A 20776-nucleotide genomic window follows, 5' to 3' on the forward strand; every position below is an offset into this window, starting at 1 on the left:
GAAATATTAACTTAGCCTAATACGCCATGTGCGCACGTCTCCTGCATAATCTTCATAGATTATGCTGGGGACGCAGGACGCATGCAGATCGCAGCGTAACTGCATGCAAATACGCAATGTGCGCACATAGCCTAACTCCTGGTTAGGAAAGATGAATGCAAAATATGTAGAAAATTGATGATACGATTATGAACCATCCACGTTTATACGTTGGAAACACAGTTTTATTTTTCCAGGATGTCCTATGTTTAATTGTCTCTTTCTAGATTTTTTTTATGGATTAATTGAAATTTTAAAAAATTTATTTGGAGATTTTCTACATTTTTTTATTTATTTTTTATAGACTTAAATCCGAGATTGTTTCATGGCGTCTTCCATATACTGCAATAACTTTATGAAATATCATTGTCACCCGGGGGTTCACAGGAGCACCAAGACACCACATGATCGTCCGCCAGGATGGAAAAATTATTTAACTCATAAAAAACAAGAAATGTGAAAAAAAAAAAAAAAAAAAAAAGTTTTTTGGTTGCCCCCTGAAAATTCAATAAAAATAAAACACTATATACACCCCAAAATAATACAGAATAAAATCAAGAAAAAAAAATGTGACACATTTTTTTTTGTACAGTTGTTTGTTTTTTTCTAACTGCTAGTATAATAATAATATAATAATTAATAATAATAAAAGAATAAAAAACCTTCTGTTTGGTGTCGCCATTTGGAGAATCGCATTTCCATGTAATTTAATTTTTACTATACAAACGCAATAAAAATTACCTTTTTTTTTTTAAAAAAAAAAAAAAATGGCAAATTGAGTGTTTTTTTCACCCCACTTTTTCTGGGTTTTCCATACATTATAGAGTACCTAATATTATCGTTGTCATAAAACGAAATGCAGTATGCAAAAAGAAAAAAAGAGTCCTGTGGTGACAGAAAAATAATGAATATTTAACGAAGAAAAGGGGGAAAAAAAAGTGGAGAAAGAAAAGCTGTCTGTCATGGGAGGGCAATAAACGCACATAAAACCGGCCACAGTTCTGTTCACACACAGAAACAAACCTCTCCTCTCGGCTGACTAGAAATTTACCTCAGAGCGACGTGCACGCTGCGTCATGACGTTTCCATCATGAACCAATCACAACACGCCTCTGCCGGAGCTTGAAGCAGACAACCGCCATTTTAGGTACTGGCATTACTCTCGCTGCGCTAAATAAAAAGAGTTAAAATGGGTGGAATTGGGTCTTCGGGTAAATGACATGAAATGGGTAAATAAATGACAGCGAGCTCAATGCAGAAGGTTACTAGTTTAGGCTTACTGTAGGAAATATGCGCGTTGTTTGCCCTCTTCTGACATGTCTGCCGGAGGCAGGGAGCTGATTAGACGGGAGTGATTGTGGCGGGAAATTAGACTGCTTGTCAGTTACACGTCACGTGATTTGCTCCCGAGCTTTCAGGGAGTGAGCGGCGCGGCCTCACCCCTCATTTGGAGTGATAGTGCCGGATTAGTAGGTGGGTGGCTGCCGGACTGTGGCTCGAATATTTGCTGTCATTATAGGTGTGAGTGGAGGCTATTGTTCTCTAGTATCAGCCATGATCTCTGACTTAAAAGAAGCCGGTTGTTGTGTTTCTCGTTATAGTGTGGTCACCTTTTGATGCTGTTACCAAATACCTGCATATATTATTGTTTTTTTTTTCTTCGGGGGGGGGGGGGGGGGGGTGAATATCAGATGCCTTACATGCTGCTGTCAGACCAAAAGAGGCATCTAAGGGGTTAAAGAGACCTGTCATCACGATTGAAGTAAAGCTACTTTCACACATCAGTTTTCTGCATTCAGGCACATTCCTTTTTTTTCCTGATCCAAAGGATCCGGCAAAAAAATGTAAAACCATATCCACCGGATCCGGTTTTTAACGGATCCGTTATGCCAGATGCATACAAAACCGGATCCGGTGGATACGGTTTGCATCCGTTTTTGCATCCGGTTTGTCCTTTTTTTTTTTTTTTGAAGGATCAGCTTTTTTAATTAATTTGGTGCATGCGCAGTTTACAAAAACGGATCCGGTAGCCGCATCCATTTTTTACCGCATTGCGCCGGATCCGGCGTCCATAGGCTTTCATTGTAAAACACGCCGGATCCGGCGCGATGCGGTTTTTTTGCCGGACAAAAAAACGTTGCAAGACACGTTGCCTCCGGCCGCCGCTTTGATAAATTTTGCCGCATCCGGAAAAAAACGGATGCAACGCAAAGCCATCAGGTACAATCCGGTAACAATGCAAATCTATGGGGATAAAACTGATGCGGTACTGGATCCGTTTAACCCGTTTTTTTCCAGATTGTACCTGATGGGGAAAAAAACTGATGTGTGAAAGTAGCCTTAGGCTACTTTCACACATCCGGTTTGAGCCCTGCGGCTCAATCCGGCTGTGAAAACTATGCAACGGATGCGGTGAAAACACCGCATCCTTTGCATCAGTTTTTACATGCGGCCGGTCCGTTTTTTTCCGGTTGCGGCATGCTACTGAGCATGCGCAGTGGAAAATACCGCATGCGGCGACCGGATGCGGTTTTTTCCGCATCGCGCCGCATCCGGCCTCCATAGGGATGCATTGAAAAATGCGCCGCAGCGGCCGGATGCGGCGCGATGCGGTGTTTTTTGCCGGAGCAAAAAACGTTGCAGGGTACGTTCGATCCGGCCGCCGCATCGGCTAAATCTGCCGCATGCGGCAAAAACCGGACCGAACGCAAGCCCCTACGGCACAATGCGGCACTAATGTAAGTCAATGCAAAAAAAACCGCAATCGGCGTTACAAAAGCCGGTTGCGGTTTTTCTGCAGAACGCCGTATTGTGCCGCAGAGCAAAAATCCGGATGTGTGAAAGTACCCTTAGGCTATGTGCGCACTAGAAATGTGAATTTTCTCAAGAAAATTTCTTGAGAAACTTCTGGGAGTGGAAGATTTCCGCACCTGCGGAAAAATCCGCGGCAAAAACGCATGCGGATTTGCCGCGGATTTACCGCGGCTTTACCGCAGGTTGCTCCCTGCGGTTTTGCAATAAATAATATAGATAATCGATAGACAGATAATGGATAGAGTGAAAGATGGATAGATGAATAGATAGGCCCGTTTCACACGTCAGTGATTCTGGGACGTTTGTGCTTTTTTTTTTTAAACGTACCAGAATCACTGACATACGCAGACCCATTATAATGAATGGGTCTGCTCACACGTCAGTGATTTTTCACTGCACGTGTCTCCGTGCGGCATACCCGCGTGTGCGTGATTGCCGCACGGAGATATGTCCATTTTTTTCTGGCATCACTGATGTCCCACGGACCACGCAGTGGTGTGGTCCGTCAAACACGTGCCATAAAAAAAACGTGTTTTTAAAATAAAAAGCATTTTTACTCAACCGGCTTCAGCGGTGCTCTCTGCAGCCCGTGCAGCTTGCTGCTTCTAAGCCGGCTCATTACTGTCGCGCATATTCATGATGCACGACACAGCCGACCCGGAAGCAGCTGCTGGGGGGGTCAGCGCCGGCCGGATGCTGCACCGCGGGAGCGATCAGCACCATGGAGAGCGGGAGCGCGCACAGGTGATTTGGTTTCTAAGTGCAATCACGGGCCACGGAGAATGGAGCCCGGATTGCACTTAGACAACCCACGTGTGCCGTAATTCACGGCACACGCAGGGACATGTGCGTGTTTTACACGCCAGTGAAAAACGTCAGTGTTTTTCACTGACGTGTGAAACGGGCCATAGATAGATAGATAGATAGATGAGAAAGACCTATATAATGTTCCACCTCCCTGCATTTTCTAAGCTGGCACCCTTTAGTGACTTTCATGTGGCACTAAAGGGTGCTTAGCCTTGTATTTAGCCATAAAATAAATAAATAATTAAAAAAAAAACGACGTGAGGTCCCCCCATCTTTTGTAGCCAGCTAGGGTAAAGCAGTCGGCTGCAGCCTGCAAACCACAGCTGGCAGCTTCACCTTGGCTGGTAATCCAAAATAGAGGGCACCCCACGCTGTTATTTTACATTAAATAAATAATTTAAAACAAAAAACGTGGGGTCCCCCCCAAATTGGATCACCAGCCAAGGTAAAGCGGACAGCTGTGGTCTGGTATTCTCAGACTAGGGAGGTCCACTGTTATTGGACATTCCCCAGCCTAAAAAATAGCAGGCCGCAGCCGCCCCAGAGGTGGCGCATCCATTAGACGTGCCAATCCTGGCGCTTCGCCCCAGCTCATCCCGCGCCCTGGTGCGTTGCAAACGAGGTAATATATGGGGTTGATGCCAGATGTGTAATGTCACCTGGCATCAAGCCCTGGGGTTGGTGAGGTCAGGCGTCTATCAGATACCCGACATCACCAACCCAGTCAGTAAGAAATAGACAACAAAAAAAGTTTTATTTGAAAAAACACTCCCTAAAACATTCCCTCTTTAACCAATTTTATTGAAAAGAACAATCAATTCCACGTCCGGCGTAAACCAATAAGGGGGGGGGGGGCACGGCGATCCATACCATAGTCGCTGTCCCAGTCAATGAAGAACAGAATGTTCCCCATTGGCTGGGAGAGCAATGCAGTGACCTGAGCTAACATCAATAGGTCAGCCCAGGTCACTGCCTGGGATGCCGAGCGCTGCCATCAGGAGGTTAGATGAGATCATTACCTTCTGTGATCATCTCCTGTACTGCTGACGTCAGCGCTGTCACTGACTTCTATGCCCGCTGCGTTGTCAGAAGTATCGCGAGAGCCCGTCACCGCTAGTGACAGTCTCGGGCCACTCGCGAGACTGGCATAGACAGCAGTGACAGCGCTGACGTCAGGAGGCAGGAGATCGTCACAGCAGGTAATGATCTCACCTCCTGACAGCAGCGATCGTCATCCCCGCGGCTCCCAGCACTGCAGGGTGTCAGTGTCTGCCTGCAATGCCGTGTGACAGGCTGCTGATGCTGCGGGCAGACACTGACACCCTGCAGTGCAGTGTCAGTGTCTGCCTGTGTCAGTGTCTGCCTGCGCTGCAGCGTGACAGGCTGCTGACACTGCGGGCAGACACTGACACCCTGCAGTGCAGGCTGGAGCGGGACACAGACTGCACGGGCACCTGGAGGTCGCACGGAAGCGCTTCTGTGCGGCGTCCAGGGAGTGTGACGTCTGTGTTTACTCTGCTCCTCTTCCTGGCATAATGACATCGCTTCCTGCAAAACCGCAGGCAGCGATGAGCATTACCGCAGGTAAATCGCGGCTATATCGGGGGTATACCACACATCATTTGCTACCTGCGGTATACCCCCGGAATTTCGCGATTACATTATAGTGAATGGAGTGGCATTCCGGGGGTATTCCGCAGGTACCTGCGGAAAATAATGGACATGCTCATTTTCTCAAGAAAGTTTCTCGAGAAAATTTTCTCAAGGAAATTTCTTGAGAAAAATCCGCAGTGTGCGCACAGCTATTTTTTTTTCCTCATAGGATTTGCTGGGAAATGTCTGCACAAAGATTGCAGACATTTCTCAAGAAATTTCTGCAGCAAATCCGCGGGTAAATCCGCGGGTAAAACGGCCTAGTGCGCACATAGCCGAAGGGTGACCATGATGGTGATATTATACTGCTGTAATAGACGCCTGCAGTGCAGAGATCCGCAGCCCGGTGCTGGGTTAGTTCAGATAGAAGTTTTGGTGCAATAGCCTCTTTGTGTATCGATTTGTGGGCAGGGTCTTCGGTTCTGCCGCGGCCCCTCCGTGTTTGTAAAAGCTTTATTTTTATTTAAAAGGTCTTCAGCAAAATGGCATCTTGGTTGCACACTGACATCCAAAGATCCTCAGCAAAATGGCGCCACAGGCACACACCGACATCCAAAAGTCCTCAGTAAAAAGGCGCCACAGGCACACACTGAAATCCAAAGATCCTCAGCAAAATGGCACCACAGGCACACACCGACATCCAAAGATCCTCAGCACAATGACGCCACAGGCACTCGCTGCGACTCAAACGTCCTCAACAACATGACGCATAAGGTGCACATCAACATCCAAAGGTCCTTAGCAAACTGACACCGCAGGCACACACCAACATCCAAAGATCCTCAGCAAAATAGCGCCACAGGCACACACCGACATCCAAAGATCCTCAGCAAAATAGCGCCACAGGCACACACCGACATCCAAAGATCCTCAGCAAAATAGCGCCACAGGCACACACCGACATCCAAAGATCCTCAGCAAAATAGCACCACAGGCACACACCGACATCCAAAGATCCTCAGCAAAATGGCGCCACAGGCACACACCGACATCCAAAGATCCTCAGCAAAATGGCGCCACAGGCACACACCGACATCCAAAAATCCTCAGCAAAATAGCACCACAGGCACACACCGACATCCAAAGATCCTCAGCAAAATGGCGCCACAGGCACACACCGACATCCAAAGATCCTCAGTAAAAAGGTGCCACAGGCACACACCAATATCCAAAGATCCTCAGCAAAATGGCGCCACAGGCACTCGCTGCGACTCAAACGTCCTCAACAACATGACGCATAAGGTGCACATCAACATCCAAAGGTCCTTAGCAAAATGACACCGCAGGCACACACCGACATCCAAAGATCCTCAGCAAAACGACACCGCAGGCACACACCGACATCCAAAGGTCTTCAGTAAATTGATGCCACAGTCACCTGCTGCCACCCAAACGTCCTGAGCAAAGTGGCACTCCACGCACAAACTAACATCCAAAGGTCTTCAGTAAAATGGAATCTGCGCATGGGCAAATTCAGGCTTCAATTTCAATGGTGAGCTGAGATCTCAACATATGCCGGTGCCATTTTTCTGAAGACCAAAACCTTTGGATGTCGGTGTGCTCCTGCGGTGTCATTTTGCAGAAGACCTTCAGATGTCAGTATGTGCCCGCAGCGCTATTTTGCTGAAGATCTTTAAAAATAAGAGGCTCGTACAAACATGAAGGGGCCTGGGCAGAACTGAAGACCCTTCCCACAGTCCTGCCCCAATGCACAAAAAGGATATTGCACTAAAATTTCTATGAACTAAACAAAAACCAGACTGCGGATTTCTGCACACAGGTACCTATTACCTCAGTAGAAGGCCATATCCTAACTCAAACATGTTAAGTGATGACAGGTTCTCTGTAAACAGCAGCGTTCCTAGTGCAGCTCTGTTCTCTGCTGTTGGGTGCGGATACCGGCTGTATACCACAGCCATCTCCTTGCACCCAACACGTGTTGTATATATCACACATTGGAAAATTAATTAAAATCTGAGTACGTTTTTTTTTTTTTGGTTTATTTTTTTTTTTAAGTTAGGCTGCACTCACACTACGTTTTTCTTTTTCGCTCCTAATTGGGAGACCCAGACAGTGGGTGTATAGCTACTGCCTCTGGAGGCCGCACAAAGAACTACACTTAAAAGTGTAAGGCCCCTCCCCTTCTGGCTATACACCCTCCCGTAGGAGTACGGATTCCTCAGTTTTAGCTTTGTGCGCAGGAGGTCAGACACGCACGCATAGCTCCATTGTTTTTAGTCAGCAGCAGCTGCTGACTATGTCGGATGGAAGAAAAGAGGGCCCATACAGGGCTCCCAGCATGCTCCCTTCTCACCCCACTGTATGTCGGAGGTGTTTGTAAGGTTGAGGTACCCATTGCGGGTACGGCGGCAGGAGCCCACATGCTGATTCCTTCCCCATCCCTTTTTACAGGGCTCTGGGTGAAGTGGGATTTACTGGTCTCCAGGCACTGAGACCGTGCTCCATCTACAGCCCCTGGAGAAGATGCTGGATGGAGCGGAGTACATCAGGGACATGGCCCTGCTTCCTCAAGGTACTCTGTGTCCCCGTGCATTTGGCGCTCACACCGCAGCATGCTGGGTGTTGTAGTGCGCCGGGGGACATCAGCGCTACGGCGCTTGTGCCATGGCCTCATTCAGCTTCGCTGAAGCAGGCACACCTCTGGGAATCGGTCGCGCCGGCCGCTGGGACTGCGGCGCGGCTGGCACTTGTGGTGCGCCGGGGACTTCAGCGCGGCCCGCGCTTTTACGGCGGCCGCGCTGATAACTCGAGTCCCCGGCTTTTGCGGCCTGCTTCCGTTCGTTCCCGCCCCCAGACCTGCCAGTCAGGAGAGGGGCGGGACGCTGGCCACTTCTGGGAATCGGTCGCGCCGGCCGCTGGGACTGCGGCGCGGCTGGCACTTGTGGTGCGCCGGGGACTTCAGCGCGGCCCGCGCTTTTACGGCGGCCGCGCTGATAACTCGAGTCCCCGGCTTTTGCGGCCTGCTTCCGTTCGTTCCCGCCCCCAGACCTGCCAGTCAGGAGAGGGGCGGGACGCTGGCCAGTGCATCAGCGCCGAGGGCTGGAGTCGTTTTTACATACTCCAGCCCTCACAATCGGCACAGAGGGGACACTGTTTCCCGCACTTTTGTTTGGAAACTCCCACGGACCGCCCCTCTCCACAGACGCCGGCAGCCATTCCTGCTGACACGCTGAGCTGCAGAGGGGAGCCGGGGAGACCCAGACAAGGAATTCTGCGCCTCTTACCCGCTATTCAGCGGGCGGTAAGCAGCCCTCAGGGCTCACCCCCTCTTGTGCCAGTAGTATTCTTAGTATTTTGTTTCAACAAATACTTGGTATTACATAGCGCTGGTCGCCCTTTGGCTATAGACTCTCTCACATTGCAGAGAGCCAGCAGCATGTCGTCCGTAAAACGCAAGGGTGCCAAGGCACAGACATTATATGCTTCCTGCACCGCATGTGGGACTTTTCTACCGGCAGGCTCCACGGACCCCCATTGTGTGCAGTGCTCGGCCCCTGCGGCGCTTGCACAGCCGGGACCTCCGCTGGACGTGACCCAGGGTGTACCACCTGTGAATGCTGTCCAGGTGACAGGAACTGAGTTTGCAGCTTTTGCTGACAGAATGTCTCTCACTATGTCACAAATTCTTGACACATTGCGAGCTAGGCCTGTACTTCAAGCCACGGACACTGTGCAATCATTGCCCCCTGGTCCCCCTCAGCTGAATTACCTCCAAGCTCCGGGACGGGCATATACACCTCAGGGTGAAGACTCTGACTCGGACGATGGCCCCGGGCAGCCTAAGCGGGCTCGCTATGACGGGCCTTCACATTCATCTCAATGGTCAGGATCCCAGCGAGATGAATCTATGGGTGATGAGGCGGACGTAACTGATCAGGATTCTGATCCTGGGACCGCTCTCAATCTAGATACACCAGATGGTGACGCCATAGTTAATGATCTTATATTTAACATCAATAAGATGTTAAATATTTCCCCACCAGCTCCTCTTGTAGAGGAGTCAGCTTCGCAGCACGAGAGAATCCATTTCAGATACCCTAAGCGTACATTAAGCACTTTTCTGGACCACGCTGACTTTAGAGACGCAATCCAGAAACCCCACGCTTATCCTGAAAGGCGTTTTCCTAAACGGCTTAAAGATACACGCTACCCTTTTCCCCCTGAGGTGGTCAAGGGTTGGACCCAGTGTCCAAAAGTGGATCCTCCAATTTCCAGGCTTGCAGCTAGATCCTTGGTTGCAGTTGAGGATGGAGCGGCACTTAAAGATGCCACTGACAGGCAGATGGAGCTCTGGCTGAAATCCATCTATGAAGCGATTGGAGCGTCATTAGCGCCTTCTTTTGCGGCCGTATGGGCACTCCAAGCTATCTCAGCCGGGCTTGCGCGAGTCGACTCAGTCACACGTGCATTTGCCCCGCAGGTAGCACCATTGACCTCGCAAATGGCGGCATTCGCGTCGTACGCGATTAATGCTGTTCTTGACGCTACAAGCCGCACGGCAGTGGCGTCAGCCAACTCCGTTGTTTTGCGTAGGGCCCTGTGGTTGAGACATTGGAAAGCAGATTCTCATTCCAAGAAGTGCTTAACCAATTTGCCTTTTTCTCGTGACCGATTGTTTGGAGAGCGTTTGGATGAAATCATCAAACACTCCAAGGGTAAGGACTCATCCTTACCGCAACACAGACAAAACAAACCCCAACAGAGGAAGGGTCAGTCTGGTTATCGGTCCTTTCGAGGACCGGGCAGGTCCCAATTCGCCTCGTCAAAAAAGACTCAAAAAGACCAGAGACGCTCAGATTCTTGGAGGTCTCAGTCACGCCCAAAAAGGACAGCCGGAGGAACCGTTGCCAAGACGGCGTCCTCCTGACTTGCGGTCTCCGATTCCCACACCCGCGGTCGGTGGGAGGCTTTCCCACTTTGGCGACATTTGGCTGTCACGCGTCAAAGACCGTTGGGTGAGGGATATTCTGTCTCACGGGTACAGGATAGAGTTCAGTTCTCGTCCGCCAACTCGTTTCTTCAGAACTTCTCCACCACCAGACCGAGCCGATGCTCTGTTGCAGGCGGTGGCCGCTCTAAAGGCGGAAGGAGTGGTGACCTCCGTCCCTCTTCAGGAACAAGGTCACGGTTTTTACTCCAATCTGTTTGTGGTCCCAAAAAAGGACGGATCGTATCGACCCGTCCTGGATCTAAAGTTGCTCAACAGACACGTAAAAGTCAGGAGGTTCCGGATGGAATCCCTACGCTCCGTCATAGCCTCAATGTCTCAAGGAGATTTTCTAGCATCAATAGATATCAAAGATGCGTATCTCCACGTGCCGATTGCACCAGAGCATCAGCGTTTCCTACGCTTCGTCATACACGACGAACACCTACAGTTCGTAGCGTTACCTTTCGGTCTGGCAACAGCCCCCCGGGTCTTCACCAAAGTCATGGCAGCAGTAGTAGCTGTTCTGCACTCGCAGGGTCACTCGGTCATCCCGTATCTAGACGACCTGCTTATAAAGGCACCCTCTCAAGAGGCATGCCAACACAGTCTGAAGGTGGCACTAGACACTCTCCAGAGTTTCGGGTGGATTATCAACTTTCCAAAGTCTCATCTAACCCCGACCCAATCTCTGACTTATCTTGGCATGGAGTTTCATACTCTCTCAGCGATAGTGAGGCTTCCACTGGACAAGCAGTGCTCGCTACGGACTGGAGTGCAATCTCTCCTTCAGAGCCAGTCGCACTCACTGAGGCGCCTCATGCATTTCCTAGGAAAGATGGTAGCAGCAATGGAGGCAGTCCCGTTCGCGCAGTTTCATCTGCGCCCTCTACAATGGGACATTCTACGCCAATGGGATGGGAAATCGACGTCCCTCGACAGGACTGTCTCCCTCTCTCAGACTGCCAAGGACTCTCTGCGTTGGTGGCTTCTCCCCACCTCATTGTCACAGGGAAAGTCGTTCCTTCCCCCGTCCTGGGCAGTGGTCACGACGGATGCGAGCCTATCAGGGTGGGGAGCGGTGTTTCTCCACCACAGGGCTCAGGGGACGTGGACTCAGGAAGAGTCCACCCTGCAGATCAATGTTCTGGAAATCAGAGCAATCTATCTTGCCCTGCGAGCCTTCCAACAATGGCTGGAAGGCAAGCAGATTCGGATTCAGTCGGACAATTCCACGGCGGTGGCGTACATCAACCACCAAGGGGGAACACGCAGTCGCCAAGCTTTTCAAGAAGTCCAGCGGATTTTGACGTGGGTGGAAAGCAGAGCGTCCACCATATCCGCAGTTCACATCCCAGGCGTGGAAAACTGGGAAGCAGACTTTCTCAGTCGCCAGGGCATGGACGCAGGAGAATGGTCCCTTCACCCGGACGTGTTTCAGCAGATCTGTTGCCGCTGGGGGACGCCGGACGTCGATCTGATGGCGTCACGGCACAACAACAAGGTCCCAGTTTTCATGGCACGGTCTCACGATCACCGAGCGCTGGCGGCAGACGCCTTGGTTCAGGATTGGTCGCAATTCCGACTCCCCTATGTGTTCCCACCTCTAGCATTGTTACCCAGAGTTCTCCGGAAAATCAAGTCCGACTGCCATCGAGCCATACTCGTCGCTCCAGATTGGCCAAGAAGGTCGTGGTACCCGGATCTGTGGCATCTCACGGTAGGCCAACCGTGGACACTACCAAACCGTCCAGATTTGCTGTCTCAAGGGCCGTTTTTCCATCTGAATTCTGCGGCCCTGAACCTGACTGTGTGGCCATTGAGTCCTGGATCCTAGCGGCCTCAGGTTTATCTCATGAAGTTGTTGCCACAATGAGACAGGCTAGAAAACCATCCTCAGCTAAGATCTATCACAGGACGTGGAAGATATTCTTAGCGTGGTGCTTGGCTCAAGGGTTTTCTCCCTGGCCATTTGCATTGCCAATTTTTCTTTCCTTCCTGCAGTCTGGGTTGGAAAAAGGTTTGTCGCTTAGCTCGCTTAAGGGTCAAGTCTCCGCGCTATCCGTATTCTTTCAGAAGCGCTTGGCACGGCTTTCTAAAGTACGCACGTTTCTCCAAGGAGTTTGTCATATCGTTCCTCCTTACAGACGGCCATTGGAACCCTGGGATCTGAACAAGGTTCTCATTGCTCTCCAGAAGCCGCCTTTCGAGCCTTTGAAAGAGGTTCCCCTTTCTCGGCTTTCACAAAAGGTAGTTTTTCTTGTGGCGGTCACGTCTCTTCGAAGAGTGTCCGAGCTAGAGGCGTTATCTTGCAAATCTCCCTTCCTGGTGTTTCACCAAGACAAGGTAGTACTGCGTCCAATTCCAGAGTTTTCTCCCAAGGTGGTTTCTTCCTTTCATCTCAATCAGGATATCACTTTGCCATCTTTGTGTCCGCATCCAGTTCACCAATTTGAAAAGGGTTTACATCTGTTGGACCTGGTGAGAGCACTCAGGATTTACATTTCTCGCACGGCGTCTCTACGCCGTTCTGATGCGCTCTTTGTCCTAGTCGCTGGTCAGCATAAGGGACCGCAAGCTTCCAAATCCACCCTGGCGCGGTGGATCAAGGAACCAATTCTTCACACATACCGTTCTGCTGGGCTTCCGATCCCATCTGGACTGAAGGCCCATTCTACCAGAGCCGTGGGTGCGTCCTGGGCATTGCGGCATCAGGCTACGGCTCAGCAAGTGTGCCAGGCGGCTACCTGGTCGAGTCTGCACACATTTACCAAACACTATCAAGTGCATACCTACGCTTCGGCAGATGCCAGCCTAGGTAGACAGGTCCTTCAGGCGGCGGTGGCCCACCTGTAGGAAGAGGCTGTCTGACAGCCCGTTCATGTGGTATCTTTTTACCCACCCAGGGACTGCTTTTGGACGTCCCACTGTCTGGGTCTCCCAATTAGGAGCGAAAAAGAAGAAGGGAATTTTGTTTACTTACCGTAAATTCCTTTTCTTCTAGCTCCAATTGGGAGACCCAGCACCCGCCCTATTTGTTCTTAGGGTTTCGTTTTTCGGGTGCACATGTTGTTCATGTTGTTTCTTAAGTTCTCCGATCTTGTTATCGGATTGAATTTGTTTTTGAAACTGTTATTGGCTTTCCTCCTTCTTGCTTTGGTACTAAAACTGAGGAATCCGTACTCCTACGGGAGGGTGTATAGCCAGAAGGGGAGGGGCCTTACACTTTTAAGTGTAGTTCTTTGTGCGGCCTCCAGAGGCAGTAGCTATACACCCACTGTCTGGGTCTCCCAATTGGAGCTAGAAGAAAAGGAATTTACGGTAAGTAAACAAAATTCCCTTCTTTTAACATGCGGCCTGAACATTTTTTTAACGCAAAAACGGATCCAGTGCAAATGCGTTTTCATTTCAATGCATTTGCAATGGACTCGCGTCAACATGCGTTCACCTGCGTTTGCGTGCGTTATAGTGAGGATTTAGCGACTTGCAGTTTTTGAGCTGCGTCCAAATACTGCAAATCGCTGGATCCTGACTATACTGCATGCAAATGTATGTGAACGCTGGCATGCTGATAGACAGGATCCTGCTTACTCTACTGAGCATGCCCAGAACCAGCCTAGTGTGATCAGGCGCGCTCTCCCCCCTCCCGCGCGCTCTCCCCCCCTCCCGCGCGCTCTCCCCCCTCCCGCGCGCTCTCCCCCCTCCCGCGCGCTCTTCCCCCCTCCCGCGCGCTCTTCCCCCCTCCCGCGCGCTCTTCCCCCCTCCCGCGCGCTCTTCCCCCCTCCCGCGCGCTCTTCCCCCCTCCCGCGCGCTCTTCCCCCCTCCCGCGCGCTCTTCCCCCCTCCCGCGCGCTCTTCCCCCCCTCCCGCGCGCTCTTCCCCCCTCCCGCGCGCTCTTCCCCCCTCCCGCGCGCTCTTCCCCCCTCCCGCGCGCTCTTCCCCCCTCCCGCGCGCTCTTCCCCCCTCCCGCGCGCTCTTCCCCCCTCCCGCGCGCTCTTCCCCCCTCCCGCGCGCTCTTCCCCCCTCCCGCGCGCTCTTCCCCCCTCCCGCGCGCTCTTCCCCCCTCCCGCGCGCTCTTCCCCCCTCCCGCGCGCTCTTCCCCCCTCCCGCGCGCTCTTCCCCCCTCCCGCGCGCTCTTCCCCCCCTCCCGCGCGCTCTTCCCCCCTCCCGCGCGCTCTTCCCCCCTCCCGCGCGCTCTTCCCCCCTCCCGCGCGCTCTTCCCCCCCTCCCGCGCGCTCTTCCCCCCCTCCCGCGCGCTCTTCCCCCCCTCCCGCGCGCTCTTCCCCCCCCTCCCGCGCGCTCTTCCCCCCTCCCGCGCGCTCTTCCCCCCTCCCGCGCGCTCTTCCCCCCCCCTCCCGCGCGCTCTTCCCCCCTCCCGCGCGCTCTTCCCCCCCTCCCGCGCGCTCTTCCCCCCTCCCGCGCGCTCTTCCCCCCTCCCGCGCGCTCTTCCCCCCTCCCGCGCGCTCTTCCCCCCTCCCGCGCGCTCTTCCCCCCTCCCGCGCGCTCTTCCCCCCTCCCGCGCGCTCTTCCCCCCTCCCGCGCGCTCTTCCCCCCTCCCGCGCGCTCTTCCCCCCTCCCGCGCGCTCTTCCCCCCTCCCGCGCGCTCTTCCCCCCTCCCGCGCGCTCTTCCCCCCCTCCCGCGCGCTCTTCCCCCCTCCCGCGCGCTCTTCCCCCCTCCCGCGCGCTCTTCCCCCCTCCCGCGCGCTCTTCCCCCCTCCCGCGCGCTCTTCCCCCCCTCCCGCGCGCTCTTCCCCCCTCCCGCGCGCTCTTCCCCCCTCCCGCGCGCTCTTCCCCCCTCCCGCGCGCTCTTCCCCCCCTCCCGCGCGCTCTTCCCCCCTCCCGCGCGCTCTTCCCCCCCCCCCCCTCCCGCGCGCTCTTCCCCCCCCCCCTCCCGCGCGCTCTTCCCCCCCCCCCTCCCGCGCGCTCTTCCCCCCCCCCCCTCCCGCGCGCTCTTCCCCCCCCCCCTCCCGCGCGCTCTTCCCCCCCCCCCCCCCCCCCGCGCGCTCTTCCCCCCCCCTCCCGCGCGCTCTTCCCCCCCCCCCTCCCGCGCGCTCTTCCCCCCCCCCCTCCCGCGCGCTCTTCCCCCCCCCCCCCTCCCGCGCGCTCTTCCCCCCCCCCCCCCTCCCGCGCGCTCTTCCCCCCCCCCCCTCCCGCGCGCTCTTTCCCCCCCCCCCTCCCGCGCGCTCTTCCCCCCCCCCCCTCCCGCGCGCTCTTCCCCCCCCCTCCCGCGCGCTCTTCCCCCCCCCCCCTCCCGCGCGCTCTTCCCCCCCCCCCCCCCTCCCGCGCGCTCTTCCCCCCCCCCCCCTCCCGCGCGCTCTTCCCCCCCCCCCTCCCGCGCGCTCTTCCCCCCCCCCCTCCCGCGCGCTCTTCCCCCCCCCCCTCCCGCGCGCTCTTCCCCCCCCCCCCTCCCGCGCGCTCTTCCCCCCCCCCCTCCCGCGCGCTCTTCCCCCCCCCCCCCTCCCGCGCGCTCTTCCCCCCCCCCCTCCCGCGCGCTCTTCCCCCCCCCCTCCCGCGCGCTCTTCCCCCCCCCCCCCGCGCGCTCTTCCCCCCCCCCCTCCCGCGCGCTCTTCCCCCCCCCCCTCCCGCGCGCTCTTCCCCCCCCCTCCCGCGCGCTCTTCCCCCCCCCTCCCGCGCGCTCTTCCCCCCCCCCTCCCGCGCGCTCTTCCCCCCCCCCCCTCCCGCGCGCTCTTCCCCCCCCCCCCTCCCGCGCGCTCTTCCCCCCCCCCCCTCCCGCGCGCTCTTCCCCCCCCCCCCTCCCGCGCGCTCTTCCCCCCCCCCCCTCCCGCGCGCTCTTCCCCCCCCCCCTCCCGCGCGCTCTTCCCCCCCCCCCCTCCCGCGCGCTCTTCCCCCCCCCCCTCCCGCGCGCTCTTCCCCCCCCCCCCCCTCCCGCGCGCTCTTCCCCCCCCCCCCCTCCCGCGCGCTCTCCCCCGCGAGTTGCGGAGGTTCGTAACCAAGGTAAACATCGGGTAACTTGCTTGGATACCTGATGTTTACCTTGGTTACGTGTGCAGGGAGCCCGGCTCCTAGCAGCTGCAGACGCTCATAACCAAGGTAAATATCGGGTATCCAAGCAAGTTACCTGATGTTTACCTTGGTTACGAGCCTCCGCAGCTGTCAGATGCCAGCTACCAGTCTCATGTTCAGTTCCCCTCACTCCCGATCACTCCAATGCCCACCCATAAACTTCAAGTGACAGGATCCTGCAAAATAACACATGCGTTTGCATGCGTTTTTCTCTGCAAAAACAGGATCCGCTTTTGCAGCAAAAAAGCGTTCATGACGCATGTTAAAAAAAAAACGTAGTGTCAAATCAGGCTTACAAATAAGATCTGCAAAATATTGTGTGCGTAACGAGCGTCTATCCACAAATGTATCTATGACAGATATGAGCTGGAGTCAATTTCCGCCATAATTTCCACCAATTTCTGGCATGTTGTAATGTATCTGTGGGGCTGCGGTTGTTCACCAGCGCTGGAGGCAGTGCAAAAATTCTGAACATTTTGGCAAAAAAAAAAAATTGAGTAAAGATTTTGAAAGTCACAAAGAACCTTTTTTTTTTTTTTTTATCTTTTTAATCGTATCCAATCTAAAATGCCAATATATTTAATGGTGCCCGATTCACTCTCCAGCGCCCCCATTCTCCAATCAGGTCCCCAGACTTCTTATGATAGTACCTTTTCTGTATCTGATTTACGAGGATGAACCTTGTCTTTTCAGGGTGCGTAGTATTGTCTCTCCGAACTGATACGATGAACGAAAATGAATTTGCCTCCTCCGACGAGGAAATGTCAGAAAAGGAGCAGACGCCATTCGAATTGTCGTGGTAAGTCCATTATTAATCCCCAGAGCGCCATGGTCCTACATACTTCGGAGAAACAGATTTTTGGTTTCCATCCGGCTGACACCTCCAGGTTAGTTAAAAAGATCAAATATAAATATGAAACTGTCGAACATCTTAATGGAAGCGAATGATAAAGGACCTGTTTGTTACATATCTTTACTGGTTATGAATGATGTCTTTATACACTTTGATATTATGATTATATTTGTTTCCTTCCATAGGCTCAGCCTAGAACCAGTAAATAATGCCTACGTACTAGGAATCAGCTGTCTACCAGGTATGTTTGTGACTCCTAGGGCCCTTTCATTTTTTTTATTTTTTAAGATTAGCTTTTGAATGTTTTGGGGTTGTTTTTTATCCTTTTTTAAAGGGAACCTGTCATCAGAAATTGAGCTTTAAATCTAAAAGAGATTCCCCCTCTGCAGCTCCTGGGCTGCATTCTAGCAGGTTCCTGTACTTTTTGTGCCCCCTTTTAAACCAAATAAAACACTTTATAAAGTTGTACCTTTTTGCCTGCAATTCTTGTAAATCGTCCATGTGGGCGGGCCGTCTGGTGTCGGTTACTGTCCCTCCTTCTGGTTTACGCCGTCCCCCATTGCTTCATTTCATAGATCAGGACGCCGCCCACAGCGCCCGAGGTGCCGTGCACGCCAGGATCGCTGGTGACGTGGTCGCAGGCACGATATTATGGGCGGCGCTGTGAATGCATCGCAAGTGCCCGCCCATAATACCGTGGCCGCGCTCTCCCCTTTGCCTCCTGCGTTCTGCGCAAGCGCTGGCCAAATGATCCGACGTCACCTTTCCCATCTTGCCCTGCAGCAGGAAATAGATGGGAGGAGCGGATCAGGCCACCACAGGTTACGAGGAGACGCTTGCGCAGAACGCAGGAGGCAAAGGGGAAAGTGCGGTCACGAGGTTATGGGCGGCACTTGCTGATGACACTCACAGCGCCGCCCATAACCTCGTGCCCGCGCAAAGCGTCACCAGCGGTCACACGTGCACGGCACCGCTACAGTCACACAGTGCATGCGCGGGACCACGGGCGCCCAGGGGCAGCGTCCTGAGGTTTGAAATTCAGCGTTCGGGGGCGGCGTAAATCTGCTGGAGGAACAGCAACGGATCCCAGAGAGCCCGCCTCCATGGACGATTTACAAAATTTGCATACGAAAAGGTACAAGTTTATAAAGTATTTATTTTGGTATAAAAGGGGCCACAAAAACTATAGGAAGCTTCCTAGAAGGCAGCCCAGGAGCTGCAAAGGGGGGAACTTTTAGGTTTACAGGTAAATTTCTGATGACAGGTTCCCTTTAATGTAGACAGAAGGTAAAAATATTCTAATCCTTTTAGTGTGAATTTGTATTTGCATGCAACTTTCAGATAATTTTTTTTGCTGTAAATGGGTCATCAATAGAATCTCCAGTTATGGAGAAACTGACTACAGAGGTGACAAAATCAGTAGTAAACTGCTCCTGTCTTCACCACTGGACCCTCAAGCCTTTCAGTTATTTCAGCAACTGCTTATATGACATTGTAGCGTTAAAGGGGTTTTCTAGACATGGCATGTTATTCTGCTTGCTGAATGCTAACAGTCTGCAAAATGTATTTTTGTTATTTCAGGGTGCAAATTTAAAAATATTCAAAGGAACCTTGTACAAGATGTAGGTAAGTATATGATGCACAATTACACAAAATCTCTCGCCTATAAAAGTATGTTATGTAGAGCAGGGATGGATTTTAAAGTGATTTCACCTGCTGCCTTACCTTACAGCTGCTGCTCTGAGTACTGATCACATAGAAGACTCCGCGGTATATACTAAATAAATCACATTGGAGACACTGAGACTCTGCTGTATATATTTTACATGAGTCACTCACACTGCTGTATATGTCACATAAGAGACACTCTGCTGTATATAAATATAGGAGACACAGACTTCTGTATATACATCATATAGGAGACACACTCTTCTGTATATAAATCACATAGGAGTGACTGAGACTGCTGTATATAGGTCACATAGGAGAGACTAAGACTCTGTATATACATCACACAGGAGACACAGACCCTTCTATATATATACAACACATAGGAGACAGTCTGCTGTATATACATCACATAGATGACGCTGATACTATGCTGTGTATATATATATATATAGCAGAAACAGACTGCTATATATACATAGGAAACAGTGAGGCTTTGCTGTATATAAATCATACAGGAGAGAATTAGGCTGCTTTATATACATCACATAGGAGACACTGAGGCTGCTGTATATTAATTACATAGGACACACACTGCTACATGTTCATCACACAAGAGGCACTGAGACTGCTGTGTGTGTATATATATCACTCAGGAGACACTGAGCCTGCTGTATATGCATAACACAGGAGACACTTAAGGCTGCTGTATTTACATTACATAGGAGATGGTGAGACTGCTGTATATACATAGGAGACAGACGCTGCTGTGTATATATAACAGGAGACATAGATTTCTGTATTACTTATTTTTTCACTGCCTCCATTAGAGAGGAGCAAGAGCAATGGTGATGAGTCTCTGGCATCATGGGAAATGTACTTGAATTGAATTGCAGCAAAATTAATAGAAAAAATCAATAAAAACACATGAAGCCAGAACATAATTTACTACATTTTGCATATTTAATTCCTTTTCCTTCTAGAAGAAATTAAGAGGCTTGGAATCCAAGACGTGTTTCTATTTTGCACTACCTCCGAGCTCTGGTACTATCGTGCTCCCGCTCTAATAGACGAATATCGCAAGCAGGGCTTTGAGGTTCATCACTACCCTTTCCTTGATGGAGAGGTGCCGGATCTTCACAGCTGCCATCAAATATTAGAAGACCTACATACCTGCATAGACAACACAAGGAAGACTTTAATACAGTACGTACCAGTCTCCGTCTGCTACATCTTATTCTACAAATTGTATGTTGGCAATATTTCATGGACAGGTAGCAGTTAACCCCTTCTCGACCGAGGACGTAACGGTATGTCCTAAATCATGGAGGGGTGATCACCACCGGTTGCTGCGGTGAGCCGATAGTTATCCCCACATGTCTGCTGATTTGTACCATGGACGTGTGCCTCGCAGGTGAATCTGTGATCCACCTGCGCCTGTTAACCCCTTAAATTGCACTGTCAAAATTTGACAGCGTGCTTTAAGTGGCTGAAGCGAGTAACATGCACTTACCCGCCGCCATCTGAGGCCCCAACCGGTAGATCCACCGGCTCTCCAGGCGTGCAAGGGTTTTTCCAATATCTCCACCCCTCACGTCAGATTTAATCTGATCAATCGCTTTAACGGTCAATTGGCGAGAATCTGAGTTATGGAATTCCCTAAAATGTCTCGGGATCGTTTTAAGTTTTTCGACATTAGGTACCTCTTTTGAATTTTTTTGACGCAGTATAACTGTATGTAGAAAAATCCCCTGATCACTAAGATTTGTCCTGTGTATGTGAGGGATTTTTGTCGGTTCCAACCCATCTCTTCCCCCAATGATTGGGAGTTGCATTTGTATTTCTTGCCTTACTGTGCCCTTTTGTCCATATATGTATTTTTAATAATTTTGTTATCAATAAAATGTATTTTCTTTTTCGCTCCTAATTGGGAGACCCAGACAGTGGGTGTATAGCTACTGCCCTCTGGAG

At 52.1% G+C, this 20776-nt stretch overlaps 1 protein-coding gene across 3 annotated transcripts in view; it reads left to right on the forward strand.

The window, feature by feature from the left end:
- Nucleotides 1-1426: 1426 nt before the first annotated feature.
- CDKN3 (cyclin dependent kinase inhibitor 3) overlaps nt 1427-20776 on the forward strand; it is a 104079-nt gene continuing 84729 nt past the window's right edge. For 2 of the 3 annotated variants that reach the window (XM_075329557.1, XM_075329558.1), the window contains exons 1-5: nt 1427-1512; nt 16978-17083; nt 17323-17378; nt 18719-18763; nt 19789-20011. In XM_075329557.1, coding sequence (XP_075185672.1) covers nt 17010-17083; nt 17323-17378; nt 18719-18763; nt 19789-20011 — 398 coding nt within the window. In that variant the 5' untranslated portion in view covers nt 1427-1512; nt 16978-17009. The remainder of the gene's footprint in view (nt 1513-16977; nt 17084-17322; nt 17379-18718; nt 18764-19788; nt 20012-20776) is intronic. The other variant, XM_075329556.1, reaches the window with a different exon arrangement.

The sequence above is a fragment of the Anomaloglossus baeobatrachus genome, chromosome 12 (genome assembly GCF_048569485.1).
Source record: "Anomaloglossus baeobatrachus isolate aAnoBae1 chromosome 12, aAnoBae1.hap1, whole genome shotgun sequence".
NCBI lineage: Eukaryota > Metazoa > Chordata > Amphibia > Anura > Aromobatidae > Anomaloglossus > Anomaloglossus baeobatrachus.